At 34.2% G+C, this 22716-nt stretch overlaps 1 protein-coding gene across 6 annotated transcripts in view; it reads left to right on the forward strand.

The window, feature by feature from the left end:
• Nucleotides 1–22716, forward strand: part of Nox4 (NADPH oxidase 4) — a 174260-nt gene that overhangs the window by 19488 nt on the left and 132056 nt on the right. For 3 of the 6 annotated variants that reach the window (XM_046439393.2, XM_046439394.2, XM_058577350.1), the window contains 3 exons: nt 12150–12260; nt 13857–13941; nt 21971–22068. In XM_046439393.2, coding sequence (XP_046295349.1) covers nt 12150–12260; nt 13857–13941; nt 21971–22068 — 294 coding nt within the window. Of the gene's footprint in view, nt 1–12149; nt 12261–13856; nt 13942–19066; nt 19097–21970; nt 22069–22716 lie in introns of those variants that run through there. The other 3 variants (XM_046439395.2, XM_058577349.1, XM_058577351.1) reach the window with 2 other exon arrangements.

Raw genomic sequence — 22716 nt, forward strand, 5'->3', positions numbered from 1 at the left:
AAAAAAATAATAAAAGTATTGTGTTTTGCAAAGAAGAGGCGCTTGACTCACCTTTCTTTCTTGGATTGATGTGTGGGTAGGGAAATGACACTGTGGCGAGTGGACCTGGGTTCCTATCCTTGCTTCTTTATAAACTGCTGGTGTAAGTAAAGGCACACAGGAGTATGGTCTGATAGCTTGTTAGACTGTGTGAGAGAGTTCTATGGCTCTAAAATGTGTAAGAATTAGGTATTGTATAGGCTGCACTTTATTTGATCAAAAATACCTCTTTGGGAGAGAAGTCAGTAAAATTGACCTTAAAGAGCTCAAATTTGCTTATTTTTGGACAAACACAAATACCAAATCACAATACAAAAATATTTTATAAACCTGTTGGGTTATTTTTACTTTTCTGTTTTTTTCTGGAAATGGCTTATTGATGATTCCCCAAGAGGAACCTAGAAAAATGACCAATTATTTAAGTCTACTATTAATACCTTTCTGGTGTTTTCAAATCCCTCTATAGAATAGTTTCTATAGGTATTTGCATGTCACATGTCATATTATATTCCCTTAAATTGTTAAGCAAATTCCCAGGTGACAGCAAAATGTTTTCTTGAAAATTAATTTACCAGAAAGTTAGTTTGCAAGTCCTCACTACAGTCAGCTATTTCATGGGAGTTGTTACATTTTAATAGCTTTGTCAAGAACTTGTTTGAAGATGTGGAAAACATGAATGTAAAATTTTTATTTAGCTGAGACAAAGTTGAGAGGGGAAAAAGTTGGAATAGGATTCACATCCAATATAATTTAATGGACTGAAGCCAATAAATTATATACTTGCTGTCTCCCACCACAACTTTTCTTTCTAGTATAGGAAAGAAGGATCATTTATTGATAGCAAGTCAAATAAAGGAAATAAATACATTGTAAACTCAGGAAGAGCCATTGTGTTACATAATTGCTATGTAACATAACAATCTTAGTATTGCCAAATGGCATCCTAGAGAGATAATGCTCTTCAGTACCACTATGTATGATCAATCTGTGTCAAGACTGTGCATTGGGAAGTGTCATCAAGATGATGAGAGCTTCTTAAAATTACAACAATAGCTGTAGTGGCAACTAATTATATTCACGAAGAAAACAAGACTGGGCTAGGAAACCATACCCCTTTTATGTTCATTTTTTAAATGTCTGTTTTAGAAAAAATACTATTCAAAGGAGTTCTGTGGTGAAATTACAGAGACAGAAATTCTATCTCAGTGTCAGAAAATACAATGGAAGTTTTTAAGTGGGACAGCCAGCTGTCTCTGGAAGAATTCAATCAGAGGTTACCTATGGTTGGAGGCTATCAGAGAAGAGATTTAGATGCTGGGTAGGAGATAGAGTGGGTGAGGCCCTTTTCCAAATTAAAAATAATATGTTTTTAATAAAGTATTTGATAAAATAAATGTACTAGTAAGTGAAATATTTGGTCAAAACTGAATATCTTCTGTATGTAAGATTCAAATATAATTAGCTTTAAAAGTTATTCTTGTATTTAACAAAGTTTTATTTCTGTGATTATTAACTGCATAAAGTAACATAATTGCCAAAAATTGCTCCCTTCCAATCTGTTCTCCACACTTCATTGAGAGTAATCATTATTAAATAATAATCTCTTAAGTACCATTTTCTGTTTAAATATAGTGACTGTGCTCTGCTCTGAAAGTTTGTGCTCTCCAAATTCATATATTGAAGACCTAACCCCAAGGTGATAGTATTAGGAGGTGGGCCTTTGTGGTGAGCTGGTGATTAGGGAACTAACTAGGTTAGAGCCTTCCATGGTTAGGACTAGCACTCTTGTTAAGGAGGCTTCAGAGAGCTAGCTAGCCATCATACGAGGAGTGAGAAAGTATTACCTATGAGGAGGTGGTCCTCACTAGACTGAATCTGCCTTGAATCTGTAATTTCAAGCCTTCAAAATTGTAGGAAATAAATGTTAGTTGTTATAAGCCACCCAATGTATGGTTGCTACAGTATCTCAAGCATAGTAAGGTACTGTGCTTTGATTTAAGCCTAAAGACACATTCTTACCACAGCCTGCAAAATCCAGCAAGTGCTCCCACCTGCTTCTCCAGCTTCCTGTAGCCTCCCCCTCCACTATACCCCCACCATATTGGCCTACTTTAAATTTTTTATGGACACATTCCCATTTGCTACATTTCATTTATCATAGTGTTTTCTCCTATGTGCATTGTCTTCTCATTCTTAGGTTGCTTTGACTCTCCCTCTCCAAGACTCAGTTTATTTTTTTCACTTCATTAGGGAAGACTTACTGATTTCCCATTCGGACCTCATTTCCTGGTACAAGAAATCTATCACTGCATTTATCACTGCTACAATTCACATTCGCATATGTAGCCATTTGATTAATATCTATTTTTCCTACTAAAATATCGGAATACTAAGGGAAAGGGCATTTTCTATTTTTAGTTCACTCCAGGTATCCTGCAATCTGTGCACATCACAATAAATACATGTTGAATAAATAATGTAAGTGGAAGAAAAGAGATAACTTTTACTGTAGAACTACAGAAAAGAGGTTAGAGAAAGGATATGATAGAGTGGCCCTAAGACTCTAAGTTACTTTTTATACTACTTATATTTTAGACTGTTAAAGTATCAGTTAATTAGCTCATGATTCATAGCTGTTAAGAAGGATCTTACGAATAGCATTTAAGATAAGAAGATACATGTTTGAGATTTTAGGACAATAACCATATATTTGTAATCTCTAAATGTTATATTCTTTTATAATTTCCTTCAAATGGTGTGACTTCTTATAAATTTTATAGCACTGTTTTAATTTGAGCTTCTGCAACAAAATGTCAGAGAGTTGTTGGCTTAATCAACAAACATTTGTTTCTTACAGTTCTTGAGGCTAGGAAATCCAAGATCAAGCTGCCAATCGGTCCACATTTGGAGAAGGCCCCCTTCCTAGTTTGTTGATGGCTACCTTCCTGCTGTACCTTAACATCAAGATGATGATAGGAAGAGAGAGAGATGGAGAGAGAACAAGCTCTAGTTAGTTCCTCTTCTCAAAAGGGCACTAATCCTAGCATGGGGGTACTATCCCTGTCACCTAATCTAAAGCTAATTATATCCCAGAGGCTCTATCCCCAAAGTCTTTTACACTGAGGATTGGGGGCTCAACAAATAAATTTTGGGGATAAAACATGCACTCCATATAAAGGATTGACAAATGGGACATTCTCGACCATGTCTCATACAGGTGATGGAAATGGAGTTCCCCTCGGTGGAGTGGACTGGTTGAGAAATAACAGCTAGGAAAAATAGAAAGGTAAAAAAACCACAGAACACAGAAAGTAGTTTCAAAAGTAGAGGCAGAACAGGCAAGCCTATCAGACAGATCGAACTGCTAGACTATGGCAAAATGGAGCCTGAGTCTGCTTTATATATATTGGGAAACATCAAAGGCCATCCATAGGATGTTCTCCAAGAGAGATTAAAAGTGGGCTGTCCAGTTCCCAAAGGGTCCAGAGTTACTATGAGGGATCTTCTTAGCAGAGTGGATATAAAGAACAGATGCATTGGTCAATCTCTTGCCATGCAGAGCCACAGATAGTTCACAATGCCTAACCTAAACATAACCCTGGCTACCATACTGAGAGAAGACCCTCACATAATTCACAGATGGCTTCCTGCAGGACTTGAAATGTGAAAATAACACTGCCATCTAGTGTCAGCTAACTGATGAGATCTGAAAACAAGTAGCAGGTGAGGGTAAAAGAAATGGTTCAGCTAGGGTGGGGTGGATAACAGGGGGCAGTGGTTTCGTTTTAGTGAAAATTTGAGGTAGTTGGTGCTTATGGAGCTTATGGATTCATAGTGACTAAGTGGAGAAAGTGTACTTAGCTACTAGAATATTGCCCATGTAGAAATCAGATAAAATATTTTCTTACAATTGTGTCATTGAACATGGCTCCATCTCCTTTTTTCTCTCTCTGTCCTTCGCATCTGAAAGAACATTTGTACTCTGAGAATCTGGTAAAACATAACTTTTATTCCTAGTTTAAAGTAATAAGAATATTCAGGAACAAACATGTGAAGAAATTGATCTTTGGTAAAATTTCCATTTGAATTTTTTGGCTTCATAAGGAAAAGATAGAATGCCAAAATAAACTCCAAGGGGGCACTTAAAGCCACTTTGAATTACATTACTCTTTGATTTAATGCAAACACAACAATTAAACACTTCTACACATTCAGCAAATAGTTAGAAAAATAAAAGTGTACAGATTTCCTTTGAAGCATTGACCCTCAAGTGAATTGTAATTTATTTGGACCTCTTAAGTTTTCAACTTTTTGATAGATTTTTTTGCTGATTTATTTTAAATAAACTTATTGTCATGATATATTAAAATTGCAGGTAAAATCATTATCTGAAAATTACTTAAGCCAAAATTTTCTTATCATTTGCATATATTATATTAAAAGAAATATCAATTATTTTATTTCTTTGGAGGCATGGATAAACAACAAAGAATCCCATCATTCTTAAATGATTATAACTTTGCTGATTGAGGTGAGAAAGTTATATTTAACATCTTTATTAGATAGTCCAGAGAGGATTATTTTTATTCATTGACTCTCTAATATTAAACTGTATGGTATTCTAAGTTGTTCTAACTCATAATGTAGGAACAGCCTAAATTTATTGTTTTTTGGATCTTTCAATGAAAAATTATTGCTTTCTTGACAAACACTAATTATTATCCTGTCTCTTCTTCAGGAACAATACTTCATTCGTTGACAATAAACACTGTGTAAAAGACTTGATATTTTGCCAAGTGTTCAGTTGGGACTCTAAGGAGCACAAATAAATGAAAGATAATAAAAGTATATGCCTTATTCATATTCTTAGTATCTGTAGAGTCATCTTGTGCCTACTTCAAGATACATATACACATAGTATCCCATCTTGTTTCCTGTGATATACTATTTGTATAAAGAATGTAGATAGTACTAGACAACAGCAGTGACCATCTAGCAAGAGTATGATTTAAAATGATTTCCCCCAAAGAGTTGTATCAATACCTAATGCTTATGTTTCTTTGAAAATATGTGGTGCAATATGGATATATTTAATGTCTATGAGGTACAGCTGATCTGAAATGTAGAATTCAGTGATAGCCCAGAATACACTGTTCCTATTATTAATACCCAGTGTTCTTTGAGTTCTTGCAATGTAACAGACATTGAATTAAGTGATTTTACACACACACACACACACACATATCACTTTAAGTGATATTAAGTGATATATGTATTTCTTTTATTGGCTTATTTTAAATGACAGAATCTAATTACTATTAGTCCTCAGTTCCTAAAATAGTTTATTAATTTAGGCATGAACCTCATTGATGTTTCTATACATCACTTAAAAATATTGACTACTACTCTAGTATACTCTCCTATGATTTAATTTGTTTATAGAGTGTTTGGATTTTCTATGATGTTATATTTGTTATATTTTTATTTTATTTGGATGAGGCTGTGTCAGTTTTGCATCTTTCCAGTTATAATCTTGGTTTTAGTGTTCTTTCTCTTTTTGTTAGCACTGGGGATTGAACTCAGTGGTGCTTTGCCAATGAACTACATCCCAGTCCTTTCTAATTTTAAATTTTGAGACAGAATGTCACTAAGTTTCTGAAGCTGGCCTTGAATTTCTGATACTCCTGCACTGACCTCCTGAGTAGCTAAGATTACAGGTGTGCACCACAACCCAGTCTGATTTTTATTTAAATAGGCTTATCATCTTCACTGTATATGATATAATGAAAACACATGGTTGCACCTAGAATTAAAACATTATGAGTACTATACAACTATGCATTTGATCCTTCTTTATCATCTAACTGTCTTGTCTTCCTCGTTTTCTACTAGAATTCACTATTATTCTGAAGTTTGGGTTCTTCATTTCTCTGTCATTTGAAAAAGTAGTTTTAATTTATGTGCATACATAAATTAAATACATGTGTATTTAATGTGTTAGCTTTTTTTTTTGCTTGATTTTAAGCATTTTGTGTATTGAGAAATTCTCATCTATGATAATGTGCTAAAGATTTATATATATGTTTATTAAAAGTTTCAATTTTGTTTTTGATATTTAAGTCCTTAATCAATTCAGGAACTAATGTTTTGGAGTGGTTTGAAATAGAAAAGTCATCTCTTTTTTTACATATGCAAAACCAATTTTCCCCTTAATTGAATAGACATTTCTTTTTCCAGTATTATAGATGGTGTCTGCCCTATGTCTATATTAGCTACCATAGTTCAATATATTTTTTCTTTTTATGGGTCTTTGTTTTGTTCTACTAGTCATTTGTCTATCAACAAAAAAAAATCTTAAACTACTAAACTACTATGATTTTATAACTCCCATTTTATAGACTGAATTTTTCCTCCTTCTTTTTAGTGTTTTAATAATTTTGCTTTTCCATATACATTTTAAAATAAGCTTGTGAAGTTTCACAAAAAAAATACCCTGATGCAGTTTTGATTGGAGCTGTATTAAGTTTATAAATTGATTTTTGAGAGACTGGCTCCTTAACAATGTTAAATTGTCCTATCAAAACCATGGCATATCACAACAAATTCTTAGGCCTTCTTTTCTTTTCTTTTTTTTTTTTTTTTAGTTTTTATTTATTTTTTTAAAGAAAGAGAGAGAATTTTTTTTAATATTTATCTTTTAGTTATCAGTAGATACAACATCTTTATTTATTTTATTTTATTTTTATTTTTTGAGAGAGAGAGAATTTTTTTAATATTTATTTATTTATTTTAGTTTTTGGTGGACACAACATCTTTATTTTTTTATTTGTATGTGGTGCTGAGGATCGAACCCAGCGCCCCACGCATGCCAGGTGAGCGCAATACCGCTTGAGCCACATCCCCAGCCCATTGTTTATTTTTTACATACAGAATTTATACTTCTTTTGTTAAACTTATTTTTTTAAAAATTTTTTACCTTTATTTGACTTATTTATTTATATGTGGTGCTGAGGATCAAACCCATGGCCTCGCATGTGCTAGGTGAGTGCTCTACTGCCGAACCGCAACCCCAGCCCTGTTAAACTTATTTAAAGAAAAATTATCATTTTATTGTTCATATAAAATGAAATATTAAAAATAAATTTGTAAAAATATTTGTTGGTATCATATAGCAATGCTCTTAGCTTTTTAGTATTAACTGTATATCCTGCCACTGCCGACTCCTATGATTTATCTTAATTTGTTTATAAGGGTTTTAAATTTTCTGTTTAATCTTTGTTTTGTTTTCATTTTGGGGAGGTGAATAGTGTTATTTTTGTAACTTTTAAGTTAGAATCTTAGTTCAATAATTCGTTTTGAGTATGAGCTTATCGGCTTCAAAACTGCTAGTTTTTAAAAAAAGGCTGAAATAATGGATTTTAAATCATTGTTTGTTCCTAATATTTAAGTTAATTACATCTTTAGAGAAAGTGATCTGTATGGTACCTATATTTTGAATTGTGTATTGATATCAGTTTTATCTCCCATTCTTCAGAGAAGTTTATAATTTGTTTATAGCCAGTCATCTAACAAATGACATGGTTAGACATCTCAAAAGTAAAAAGAAAACTTGTTTGAATCTAAAATTTGTACTTCTAACAATTTACTATGAAATTAAAGAATATATTCTATACTGTCTTTTGAAATACGTCTTTGGTTTTGCAGCCTGAAATATCTGATAAGTATTTGATGAAAGCTGACCTCCATTTTGGTGTCTTAGTTTTGTTTTGCTGTTCTTACAAATTATCATACACATGGTAGTTTAAAACAATACAAATTTATTATTTTGTAGTTCTGTAGGTCAGAAACTTAGCAGTTGATTTCTCTACTCCAAAGTTCACAGGCTGAAATGAATATGTCAACTGGGTTCTTGGTGAGGTTCTGGGTAATACCTGCCTCTAAGATTATTTGGTGTGTTACCAAAATACAGTCCCTTGCAGACAGAGGACTGAAGTCTTCTTTTTCTTGCTGGTTGCCAGTCAAGGCTTCTCATTATCCTTACACAGGGGCCCCTACATATCAACCAGTGAGTCCTATTTATAGAATTTCTCTGACATCCCTTACTGCTCACTCTCTGTTGCCTCCAGTGCAAAAATTTCTCAGCTCTTAAATGCTCACATGATTAGATTGAATCCACCTGGGTAATTTAAAGTACTCTCTTTATGGTTAAGAACCATAACCTTAATCACATCTATAAAGTCCCTTTTGATAAATAAAACAACTATTCACAAGTTTTTTTAATTTTTAATTTTTTAAAATTTTGAGACAGGGTCTTGCTAAGTTGCTTAGGGTCTCCCTAAGTAGCTGAGGCTGGCTTTGAGCTTGAAATCCTCAACCGTTGGGATTACAAGTGCGTGCCACCATGTCTGCCTTAGTACCCATTTTGATGGATAAATTTTTATAAAAATTCTGAGGGGAATAATAATGGAACTAATAATTTTTTGAGGTGTCTAGTTTTTGTGAAAGAGATTTTCTCCTTTATACACATTTATGGCATTGCATTCATGTAAGTAGAGAAACTTCATCTTCCTGATGATAGTAGGGACTTTCTTTGACCACTTCCTAATGTTTTCCCATGATACTGTGAGCTATTTTAAAGTAATTGTTAGACATAGAGGATTCCTGAATAAAATCATCTGAAGATTATAAATATATGAACCAAGTGTAGTGTTGTAACCAAATGAGATGATTATCAAAGCATGATACATGTGTTGAAAAATTCAGTGCACATCCATATTATTGGGTATAGCCATTGTGTTAGGGTTAAGGATTCAAAGCTGTAAACACCAGAATGTTGCATTTGAGGAACTTGCAACATGGTATGAATAAGGAGTAGAAAAGTATAAACCAATTTCTGCCTTCCTAGATCCTAGAGTTGAGAGGTAGTTATAAAGAGGATTCAGGTACCTTTGGGACATCTGCCTCTCTAGGACTGACCTTGTGAGAGAGTATGTAAGAATCAAGGCCATACAGTGGAGCTCAAAGAAGTTTGAGTCTAATCAGATACAAACATTTTTATGAATATACCAACTGAAGAGTAAGTGGTGCTAGCTAGGGTTACAGGAGTATTTCAAACCAAAGGAATGAAGTGAAGCAATTGCACTTGATGGGAGTTAAAATTCAAGACCTTGTCTTGACTAAGGAACTCCTCTGGCAACAAAGTCATAATGTATATGGCCCAAGGGGGCTATAGGAACAGGCTTTCCCTATCTTTAATAGTAGTTTTCCTTGCATAACCTTCTGGGCCTGTTTTTTTTTTTTTTTCTTGTTGTCTTTTTGGTCTTGATTTTAACCCAAGATGAAGATAATCCCCCAGTCTAAGGTACAGAGTTTATCTTCTACTAGTTGTATGACCTTGGGGAAGGTTTCAACCTCTAAGATCCTTATGTAACTCAGTTGTGAAATGAGTATAATCGTTTGTATCTTGTAACATTTGAAAAGATGTCCTGTGGTCCATTAAAGGCACCTGTGCAGCGCCTGTTTTTGTGTTAGAGGGTAGGAAATGAAAAGCCTCTTGTTAGTTCTTCCTCACTGTGTCAGCTTTCTGCACATGAGATCTTGTTGTTGTCACTTTTTAATTTAAGCATATTTAGAATAATTTTGTTTCTAAATATGAAAATTAATTTTAAATCCAGTTTGGTCAGTAAATTTGTAGATATAAAATTCTGTTTACTCATTATAATTTAATGATTGTTTTTGTTTTATAATTTATGAGCAATACAATTTAGCTAACTAGTTTATGACTATAATTTTTAATCCATGTTTCATATTAGAATTATCTGGAAAGCTTTCAGAAATATTGGTATCCAGGCACTACCCCAAAGCATTAAATTCAGAATTTTTTGTTTGTGGGTATAATTATTTTTATTTAGTAAAAGCTCTTTATCTCTGAAATGGCAATAATACTGTGTACTCAGCCTATGTTACAGAGCTGATCTGAGGATTACATTAAAAATCTATTCAAAATCAATTAATTACATGAGAACTGAAATAAAATGTAAAGTGATCTTAAGCATTTTAGAACTATTTTTCCTGTCCTTGAAGGGCTTACCCTTTTATTAGAGAAATAGGACAAAACATAAAATGTTTAAAGTAACATGCCACATACTAAACGGAAGTAAAGAAGAATAAGAGTGCTAGGAATCCCCTCCAAACCTCAGTGTGTAGGCAATCCTAATGGACATATTGCTGTGGCCTTCTCTAATAATCTCAAATATTTGTATCTCTAATTTTTCTAATGATAAAAAAACAAGAATAATAATCATCTTGTTGATGGAGAAGCATATAAGGAGAGAAATGTTATCTAGACTGGTTGTCTACATTTCCTTTCTTCAAATGTAAATTCAAGTTGTTTAACAAAATATCTATTGCCTACTATGTGCCTTCTGGGCATTGTCTTTTAAAAAGCCAACTTGAAGAGGAAGTCTAAAGTGGTTATTCATGGCATAGACACTCTAGCTAGAACCTCTGGGTTTCAATTTTGGCTCCACAACATCTTTTTTTTGTTTGTTTTATGTTAGGTCTTAATGTTACTCTTATTACTATTATAACATTATAATCATAATGTCACATTCCCCTTTATATAAGAGTAATCCTAAAAAGCTATTAATTATTTCTCAGAGTTATAGGAGAAGGTTTGATATGTTAATAAATGAAATATGTTCAAACTGTAACTGTGCATGGCCAGTAATAGTATATAACTGTGTATTTGCTAACACCACTGTATTATATTCTATAATATTCATTTATTTTTGTAATTAGAAATTATTTTGTAATCAGAAATTAACTGACCAAATGGAAATAGTGCACAAAAAACACTTATGTCCTGCTTCCAAGACATACCCAAATATATGAATTGCAGTTTTCTAAGGTACCATCTCATTTAAGATTGAACATCTCAAACAACATGAATGAACCTAGAGGACATTGTGCATAGTGAATGAAGCCAGACACAGAAAGAGAACTGCTGTATGATATTGCTTATTGTTAGAATCTAAAAAAGTAGAGGGCTGAGGTTGTGCTCAGTGGTAGAGCACTTGCCTAAAAAAGTAGAATTCTTGGAGATAGAGAGTAGAATGATTACCAGAGACTTCGGGCAGGGTGGTGGCAGGTGCAGAAAGAGGAGATGTTGATAGAAGGGTGCAAAGTTTCAGACAGGAGGAATAGGTTCTGATGATGTATTGCACAATGGTGACTAATAATAATTTGTAGCAAGTTTCAAAATAGCAAAAAGTGGATTTTAAATGGTCTTACTACAAGGGTATGATAAGTATTTATTTGAGGTGATACATATTTATTGGCCTGATTTGATCATTCTACAATGTATCTACATGTTAAAAGATCACATCCTACCATATATATATATATATATATATATATATATATATATATATATATATATATATATATACAGTAAATAAAAATAAAATGAATCTTAAAAAGAGAAGATTGAAAGAGTATTAAACAGACATTATAATAAAGTAAGGACAGAAAGCAGTGAGAGTGTATATAATAGAGGCAACTCTCCTGCTTTCAGGTCTGGAGTAAGTAGAGCTTACTTAGAAACCTGGGGATGAAGAGTTAGTGAGGTGAAGAGCTTGCAGGCAGGTAATGTAGTGTAAAGAAGTGGGTTATGCTGAGAGAATTTCAGAGGGAGGATACAAATGAAAGCTCTTTAAAGTCTTGAGGGTCTATCAGTGAATAAAAGATCCAATGCCACATGAATGTGGAGTTGCAGAAAACGGTGCTGAGATTCTCTCTCTCTAGAGCTCTCAACACCTAGACAGTGAGGACAAAACAAGAAATCAAACTGGAAGAATGTACTCATTTGATAACAACACTAGCTGACATGAGAGGAGAACTAAGTTTTACAGCCATTCCGCACATAAAGAAACCAATTTTGCTAACAGGCTTTCTGGTGAAAGGAGGGCTGTTGAAGACTCTAGAAGGAGCAGGTATTTACTGTGATCCTCAAAGGGGAAATAGGGAGATACCTGCAGCTTGTGGGTCTAGGTCAGGGTTCTTTTGCTTATGTACTTAACTATGTTTTGACCCTTGCTTTGTTTGTTCAGCTAGGATTGTGTTTCAGCAGAGCTTCAGCATCTGTTCTTAACTTCAACTGCAGCCTTATCCTTTTACCTATGTGCCGAACACTCCTGGCTTATCTTCGAGGATCCCAGAAGGTAAGAAAAAAAGAACATCCTCATTATGGATTTCAACATAAAATCAAATGTTATGGTCACGTCTTAATTCTGTTTAATTTTCATGGTCTGACTTTTGTTTAGATTGATTTCTTCAGAAATGATGGTAAGGGCCATGTTAACTCTCAAGATCATCCATGAGTTCTCCTACAACACTAGGCAGAGCAGAGGATCAGAGAAAAATTATAAATAGTGTTTTCAGGCACTGTGCTGAGCACTTCATACACAACATTGTGAATCCTTACAATGAATCTGCAATCAGGATTAATCAGTTCCATTTGTACGTGAGGAACCTGAGGCTTGGAAAGCAGAAGTGACTTGACCAAGATCATGACTAGTGAAGGAGGAGCTAAAATCCACCCCACTTCTGAGCTCTCTGTACCACACCTTGCCTCATCACAGTCCTGCATTTTCACTTAGCTACATCCAGGTGAACAAGTAGGAATCCTGTGGCCTTTTAGCAACACATGATAGTGTTGGCACCTTATCTCTACTTAACACACACATACACACACACACACACACACATACACATACCCATTTGGAGCTTAAAAAACATATCTAGATCAAATTAGTGTGATCAAATAATGTGAAAAGATTATGTTACAATATTTACTGTTTTAAAATGAAGGATATAAGTGAAATTCTTTGTCTTTGATTATTATTGTGTATATGTGCATGTTCATATGTATGTGTGTGTGTGGATATGTGTGAATCCACTCATCACTAAAACAGTAAGGTACTACTAGACAGATAGTAATTTCAAATGAATTTTTAACTTGAGGTAGCTTTGATCTGTGAAGTTCATATGTGCAACTTAATCCGGTAAAACTTCTCAATCTTGTAATTACATTTGGAAACTTTATTTTTAAGGCAGTAATTTTTGTGGAAATAATTCCTTCCCTAGATTGCCTTCCATTGTAAAATGCTAGGTTTTGATCCCTATGGCTGGCTATTGGCTTGGCATGAAAAAAGAAAAGATAAGTGGCAGGAAATAAAAGTGCCTACTGAAGTCTCCCAGTATTTAATAAGTCTTTAAAAATTGTTTCACAGTGTGAAATACAGATATTCAAAGATGCTTGACATTTATTTTTCTATGAGATCAAGCAGGCATTTAAAACCCTAGATGAGATTGCCTCATTTAAAAATAATCTTATTTTTTGGCTAGCAAAGGAAATCATATATACTGTGAAATTCAAACATCACAGAAATATGTAAAATAGTCAGAGAACTTTCCTCCTGATCCTACTCTGCATGAGCAACTACTGATGACAGTTTAGAGACATTAACATCCAGTGCCCTTAACTTTGAACAACATAGAATCAAAATGTAGTTTCTATTTTATAATTTTATTCCCTAAAAGTATCTTTCATTCTTAAGAAATCAATAACATAATCTTTTCACATTATTTTTAATTGTTTGAATGTTTCATTAAGTGTATCATAATTCATCTCACTAATTTTTATTCATAGGCTTCTGCTATATTTCCAAAATTTTTATATTATGAGTAGTGTTAAAGTGAAAAAGGTTGTACATCTTATTTGTTGTACCTTATTTACCATATTAAATTTTATTTAGGTACCAAGCAGGAGAACAAGAAGATTGTTGGATAAAAGCAGAACATTTCATATAACCTGTGGTATTACTATCTGCATTTTCTCAGGTGAGAAAGTCAGATGATATTAAACTTTTTTTTTAGAAATATACATTTTACTAGTGTTTAAATGTATCATTTTATTGTTCTATACATTATTTGCTGTCACCAACATGAGCTTTTCTTACATATGTTAGTTTATACTCTTCCATGAGTTTAAAAAGAGTTGTCCAGGGGAACTACAGAAAATGGGTGTGTCTTATGACTTTTTCATTATGATACCCAAAGTCCCCACCTCCCATCCCAGGCTGATGGGGACTGTTTCCCGAAAGTAGATAATTTCATTTATAAATATTGGAAGAAACAGACCAAAAGTTTTCAGGCTCTAAAAGGAATGATATGATATGAGTTTAAATGCTTGAAAAATAAAATGTGAAATATTCATTTACAGAAAATGATTCCCCCCAAAACTATATTTTGTAAATATGTCCTTGATATTAGTATTTGGGTATAATAACTGATGTCAGAATTTATGGAATTTTATCTTGATCTATTTGAAGTTAAATATGTAAAATTAGAATCCTTTCATTTTTAAAAGTCATTGTAAAATAAATTTTTATTGAGGATTCATGTGGTATATTTCAAATCTTTGAAACAGAAAGAAATAAACATAGTGATGTAGTGATGTGCCCTGAAGAGATGTTCTGTAGGTTCTACCCCTAGCTGCCATCTGCCTTACTGTGTTAGATCACCTCTCTTATACTCAATTTGTGGCTTTTTAAAGAAGTAAAATGGCTAGGCATGATGGCACATGCCTATCATCCCAGTGGATTAGAAGGCTGGGGCAGGAGAATTGCAAGTTGGAGGCTAGCCTCAGCAATTTTATAAGGCCCTGAGCAACTTAATGAGACCCTGTCTCAAAATAAAAAAAAAAAGAAAGAAAGAAAAAAAGAAATGGGTGTATGGCTCAGTGGTTAAGCAACCCTGGGTTCAATCACAGTACTAAAAGAAAAAAAAAGTAAAATTGTGAATATAGCACCAACTGCACTACTGACTGTACAATTTTAAGTGTAAAATGAGACCATACATGTGGAGTTCTTAGAGCATGATGGGTTATTTCAATTTACAATTTCAGAGATTATCCCAGTGTCATATAATACTTGACATTTTTATCTGACTATTATTTGATGTGACATAGCTGTGTTGATACTAAAGTCATTTAACTGGACATTAATGTATGGCCACTTTTACTCAGGAATGTTTTGCAATGGCTATTACCAAGAAGTTATTAAAACTTCAAGCTTTTAAAAAATTACCAAGCATTTTTGAAACAGGCATATTCACTGTTTTATCCCAGGACATCCTCCCATCATTAGTCCCCACTTCTGGAGGTGAGAGATGGGGAAAGCATTTCAGGGATGGATTTAGAACTCTGGTGCAGCTTAGACTAGAGGGAGACGGGGAGTCTAGGATGAGGTGAGGATGTAGGCTGTGATAAGAGTGGGATGGGTCAGAGGCAGGAGCATGAAAGATTAGGAATGGAGGAGGATTAGAAACCTGTGGCATATTTATTACTTGATTTGTTCTAAACTATAATTATGTCCAAATATCCTGGGTGGATTGGAGAACAACCTGGAGATCAAGATATTGTAGAGGACTACTGGATGACCTTGTGTCCTAGAGGGTTCACATTTTTCCACTCCTTAGTGGTCTACTTTGGATGTTACTTTTTATTTTTTGGTACTAGGGATTGAACCCAGGGGCACTTTACCACTGAGCTACATCTCCAGTCCACTTTATTTATTTATTATTTTTTTAATTTTTTATTGTTGGCTGTTCAAAACATTACATAGTACTTGATATATCATATTTCACAATTTGATTCAAGTGGGTTATGAGCTCCCATTTTTACCCCATATACAGATTGCAGAATCACATCAGTTACACATCCATTGATTTACATATTGCCATACTAGTGTCTGTTGTATTCTGCTGCCTTTCCTATCCTCTACTATCCCCCCTCCCCTCCCCTCCCCTCCCCTCTTCTCTCTCTGCTCCCTCTACTGACATTCGTTTGTCCCCCTTATATTATTTTTCCCCTTCCCCTCACTTCCTCTTGTATGTACTTTTGTATAACTCTGAGGGTCTCCTTCCATTTCCATGCATTTTCCCTTCTCTCTCCCTTTCCCTCCCACCTCTCATCCCTGTTTAATGTTAATCTTCTTCTCATGCTCTTCGACCCTACTGTGTTCTTAGTTACTCTCCTTATATCAAATAAAACATTTGGGATTTGTTTTTTAGGGATTGGCTAGCTTCACTTAGCATAATCTGCTCTAATGCCATCCATTTCCCTGTAAATTCTATGATTTTGTCATTTTTTAATGCAGAGTAATACTCCATTGTGTATAAATGCCACATTTTTTTTATCCATTCATCCATTGAAGGGCATCTAGGTTGGTTCCACAGTCTAGCTATTGTGAATTGTGCTGCTATGAACATCGATGTAGCAGTGTCCCTGTAGCATGCTCTTTTTAGGTCTTTAGGGAATAGACCGAGCAATAGTAACAAAAACAGCATGGTACTGGTACCAAAACAGGCGGGTGGACCAATGGTACAGAATAGAGGACACAGAAACCAATCCACAAAACTACAACTACCTTATATTTGATAAAGGGGCTAAAAGCATGCAATGGAGGAAGGATTAGCATCTTCAACAAATGGTGCTGGGAAAACTGGAAATCCATATGCAACAAAATGAAACTGAATCCCTTTCTCTCGCCATGCACAAAAGTTAATTCAAAATGGATCAAGGAGCTTGATATCAAATCAGAGACACGCCGTCTGATAGAAGAAAAAGTTGGCTACGATCTACATACTGTGGGGTCGGGCTCCAAATTCCTCAATAGGACACCCATAGCACAAAAGTTAATAACTAGAATCAACAAATGGGACTTACTCAAACTAAAAAGTTTTTTCTCAGCAAAAGATACAATAAGAGAGGTAAATAGAGAGCCTACATCCTGGGAACAAATCTTTACTCCTCACACTTCAGATAGAGCCCTAATATCCAGAGTATACAAAGAACTCAAAAAATTAGACAATAAGAGAACAAACAACCCAATCAACAAATGGGCCAAGGACCTGAACAGACACTTCTCAGAGGAGGACATACAATCAATCAACAAGTACATGAAAAAATGCTTACCATCTCTAGCAGTCAGAGAAATGCAAATCAAAACCACCCTAAGATACCATCTCACTCCAGTTAGATTGGCAGCCATCATGAAGTCAAACAACAACAAGTGCTGGCGAGGATGTGGGGAAAAGGGTACACTTGTACATTGCTGGTGGGACTGCAAATTGGTGCAGCCAATTTGGAAAGAAGTATGGAGATTTCTTGGAAAGCTGGGAATGGAGCCACCATTTGACCCAGCTATTCCCCTTCTCGGTCTATTCCAGTCCACTTTAAATATTTTATTTAGAGACAGGGTCTTGATGAATTTCTTAGGACCTTGCTAAATTGCTGAGGTTGGCTTTGAGCTTGTGATCCTCCTGCCTCAACTTCCCCAGCTGCTGGAATTATAGGCATGTGCCACCACACCTGGCTAACCTGAGTTTTCTTATCTGTAAAATAAGAATGATTCTGCCTACGTCACTATTTTGCCGTGAGAGTTAAATGAAAATATTCACATAAAGTTCTTAGCACAACTTCTTCCCAGCTGCCTAAAATGAGAAGCAGAGGTTTCTTTTGACTTAAAAGCCTTTTAAGGAAAGTGTATATCAATTGTCTCTTACATGTTTGTTATGTAGGACAGTTTTCTCCCCAGGGGAATTCAGAATGACAATTCTTCAAGGGCGCTATTGTATTTTTGCGACATAAGTATGTATTTAACATATAAATTAATATGTAGTTAATTTAAAATGAGAGTTGTTTTTTTAACTAGATTTCAGTACTTATGAGGCTATAGAATACTGAGTTGTTTATAAAGTTTTATGCCTGTCATAGTCAAATTATACTACAATCTTTGTTTTATTCTTTTAAACTTGCTTGTTACAGTTTGCTTATTTCTTTTATTAAAAAAAATTAAAAATCATTTTTTAGAGCAAATATAGTAAGTTCATAACAAAACTGAGAAGAGATTTTTCCATATACTCTCTTTGCCTACCACCTTTTCATACATAGCCTCCCTCATTATCAACATCTGCCAACAGAATGGTATAATCAGTTTGTTACAATTGAGTCTACATGTGCACGTATTTATTACTCAAAGTCCATAGCTAATGTTAGGGCTCACTCTTTTTAAAACAAATTTTAATTTGTTCTTTTAGTTATACATGGCAGTAGAATGTATTTTGACATATCATACATACATGGAGTATACCTTCCCATTTTTGTGGTTGTACATGATGTGGAGTTACACTGATCATGTATTCATATATGAACATAGGAAAGTTATGTCTGATTCATTCTACTGTCAAGGGTTCACTCTTAGTATTGTGCAATCTGTGGGTCTGGACAAGTGTATATTAACACATATCCACTGCTAGTATCATGCAGAGTATTTATCACTGTCCTGTGTTTCCGCTGAGCTCTACAGTTCATCATTCACTTTTGTCTAATCCCTGGCATCCACTGATCTTTTTGTAGTTTTTATAGATTTACCTCTTCAGAAGGTCATACAGTTGGAATCATATAGAATAGAGCCTTTTCAGATTGGCTTTGTTCATTTAGTAATATGAATTTAAGTTCCTTCCACATGTTTTTATGACTTGGCTGCTCATGTCTTTTTAGCTTTGAATAATATTCCCTGGTCTGGATATACCTCAATTAATTTATCCCTTCACCTTTAAGGATATCTTCAGTTGCTTTCAACTTATAGCAATTATGAATAAATCTACTGCAAACATCTGTGTTTGGGTTTTCATGTGAACATAGTTTTAAACTTGCTTGGGAAAACATGAAAATGTTCTAATGTATGGAAAGAGTATGTATGGCAGGATTACAAACTGTCTTCAAAAATGACTATACCATTTTGAATTTTCACTATCAGTGAGTGTGAGGCATGATAATTACCTTGATAATTCCTATTTATCCACATCTGCACCAGGATTTGGAGTTGTCAGTGTTATGGTTTTTGGCCATGCTAACAGTTATAAAGTGGTATTTTGTTGTTTTAATTATGTTTCCCTGAAGATATATGATGTGGAGCATCGTACATGGCAGGTATGCTTATTTGTCATCTATATGTCCTCTTTATTGACTCTTTTGTAATCACATTTTATATTTTATTATTGTTGAGTTTTAAGTGTTTTTTGTTTATTTTGGATAAAAATCCTTCATCAGATATGACTTTTGCAAATATTTTCTCCCAGTCTCGTGACTTGTACTTAATGAAGTCCAGCTTATCAATCCTTTTTTTTTTTTTTTCATGAATCATGCCTTTGGTGCTATATGCAAAGGTCATCACCAAATTATAGTTTCAATACAATTCCCGCTAAAATACCAATGACATTCTTTATATCTCGAGTCTTTCTTTATATAAATAGAAAATACGATCCTAAAAAAGTACATGGAAGCACAAAAGAATTCAGAATAGCTAAAACAATCTTGAGCAAAAAGAACAAAGCAGAGGACATCACACTATCCATCTTCAAAATACACTACAAAGCTATGGTAACCAAAACAGCATAGTATTGGCAAAAGGCAGACACACAGACTAATGGAACAGAGCCCAGGAATAACCCCATGAGTATACAGGCAACAAATTTCCAACAAAAGTGTTAAAAGCATATGTTGGAGAAAAAGAAAGACTCTTCAATTAATGGTGCTGGGAAAACTAAATATTCACCTGTATAATACTGAAAGTTGACCCCTATCTTTCACACACATACAAAATTAACTCAAAATAGTTCAAAGATCTAAATATAAGACCTGAAACTATGCAATCACTAGAGAAAACAAGGAAACATTTCAAGACATTGGAATAGGCATACCTCTGTTTTATAAGACACCCAAATTATAGGCATTCAAAGCAAAAACCAGACAAGCAGGATTATGTTAAATTAAGAAGTTTCTGAGGAGCAAAGGAAATAGTCAACAGAGTGAAGAAACAATCTACAGAATGAGAAAGAGTTTTAGAAACTATTCATCCAATGAAAGATTAATATTCAGAATATATAAAAAATTTTAAAACTCAACAACCCAATACAAATAATCTAATTCAAAATGGGTAAATTATATGAATAGATACTCCTCAAAAGAAGAATGATTAATAAGTTTGAAAAAATCCTCAACATTATTAGCTAATGGAAATAAATATTGTATACCCTTTTGAAATGTCACACTGTACTTCTTCTTATATGTGCACAAATATTATGTGTTAACCAAAAATTTTTAAAAATGTTCAAGGACATGGACATGATAATTACCTTGATTAAAACATCACCCATTGTATACGTGTAATGAATTATCACACTGTACCGCATAAACAAGTACAATTAAAATGATAATGATTGATTATAAAATGATAATGATTGATTATAATAAATAAAAAGTCATCATCAAACCCGAGGTAATTTACATATTTCCTCATGTTGGCTTTTGGGGTATTATAGTTTGAAATTTTACATTTAGTTCTGTGATCCATTTTGAGTTAATTTTAATGAAATATGTGAGGTATATGTCTAGACTCATTTTTTTTTAAATGTCAATTTTCAACTGTTCCAGAACCATTTGTTGAAAATTCTATTTTTCCCCCTCCATTCCATTGCCTTTGCTTCTTTGTCAAAGAACAGTTGACTTTATTCACAGTCTATTTCTGGCCTTTTTATTCTGTTCAATTGTTCTGTCTGTTCTTTTACTGAAACCACACTCTCCTGATTAACTTTCTAATAAGTATTCATTTGTCGACTTTTAATGTGACCTTTTCCCCACTTCTAATTTGATTACCTATCTTATAAGTCCTTTAAGTCAACTTTGAGTTTATTTAGCATTCAGTCCCCTCTCACTTTCATTAGTTTTTGTAATCTATTGCTCCTAGTCTCTCTGTATTTTTATTCTGGCTTGCCGGGGATCATAGAGTTCTCTGCTTTCCCCACTATGTCTTCTTTTGAATGACTACATTCCATACATTGTTGGAAACTATAATGGCTTATTAAGCAGTTGTAGAGCACTTATCTCAAGTCTTTCACTTCTGTCACTATCATTTTATAGAGAAATGTAAACTGAGGAGCTGGTAGACAAGCAATGTGGTCAAGATCACAGGATTTTTAGTTAACTGTTGTTCCTTCCAATACATTATAATATTGTTTACCCATTTCATAACTTATTTCACCCACAGGAAAAGGTTGGGAATGGAGGAGAATATGGGTGATTTGCTCCTTCCTTGATCTATCTCCTTAAGATATTTTTTTTTTCTCCCCTGGTTATGTTAAAATGAGTTTGTCTTGAAATCTGTAGTAATTTCCTAATGCTTTATCTTTTGTATGAGCTCTGAGTCAGCTACACACTCTTTACTGTGCAATTATAGGTAGGTCATTTATCAAATGGTGATCATTATTTTCCAGAGTTTTTGTTTCCGAAGTGGTTCCCAACATTCTGTTTTTGGGATTAGGACATTATCTATGGATTGTGAAAATTTTCAGTTGGCCAAAAGCCTTTCAGTTGGCCTCTATTTTACGTTGTATGACAATGAGGTGTATAAGATATAGAGAGGTTTGGAACCATGGGAGAGATGAAGGATGTAGAATACCTAAAATACCCAGGAGCCCCTTAAGAAAAACAGTAAATGTCAATGTTATTAGACTTGCATTTTTTTAAATATGTATGTGTGTGTGGTGGGGTCAACGGTTGAGTATGTATCTTTTTTTTCAAATCTGAATTACCATGGCTATTTCATTCTAACTTTTGAAAATTAGATAAAGTCTCAATATTCAAGAGTTTTGAAATATTTTAAAAGCTTTACTTTTCAATGTAATAGTCCATTGCCCATATAGCTCTTAAACTTTGCCCCTATATTACATTGTGGGAGGAACTGACTTCTTGCCACACAGGGTGTGTCTGAAAATCTCGTTGACATGCACCTGGTGTGTTCTGTAGGTGTGCATGTGGCTGCCCATCTGGTGAATGCCCTCAACTTCTCAGTGAACTACAGTGAAGATTTTATTGAACTGAATGCAGCAAGATACCAAGATGAGGTGGGTGGTCTCTGTCTTCCCATTTTCCTTTCACTTGTCATTAAATGACTAATGAGGGTCTGTGATTTTCACAGAAAATTTGTACCTTGCTTCTCCTTTTGAGTGCTTTAAAACGCAGTTGTCAAGTTGAGTTTTATTCCCTTTCAATAGAAAATATAGGTAATTACTATTTCATAGTCTCTCCTGCTGAAAATGGGAGTTTGCAGAGTGTCTACTTTTTAAATTCTGTAATGTTCGGATGGTTGCCACTCAGGTCTACCTTCTGACTCTCAGCAGCTTTTGTCTAATTCCTATCATTTATTTGAGAGTTTCGACAGTACCATTATAGGGTGAAAATACTTTAATAACTCGCATACTATGTTTTTGGGAAAAGGGCAGAAAAGAAGGCTATTTGTGGATCATGGGTAATCAATAATTTAACCTAAAAAATATCGGTGAGGTTTCATGATTCCTTCCCCGCTCCCACCCCTCCCCCTGTGGTATTGGGGATTGAACCCAGGGGGACTCTACCACTGAACTACATCCTCAGTTCTTTATATTTATTTATTTATTTTTAAAATTTTGAGGTACTCTTGCTATATCTCGAGGCTGACCTTGAACATGAGGTCCTTCTGCCTTAGCCTCCTTAGTAATTGGTATTATAGGCAT

This window comes from Marmota monax, unplaced genomic scaffold (assembly GCF_021218885.2).
Source record: "Marmota monax isolate L192 unplaced genomic scaffold, Marmota_monax_Labrador192_F-V1.1 WCK01_AAM20220418_F8-fsc00096, whole genome shotgun sequence".
NCBI lineage: Eukaryota > Metazoa > Chordata > Mammalia > Rodentia > Sciuridae > Marmota > Marmota monax.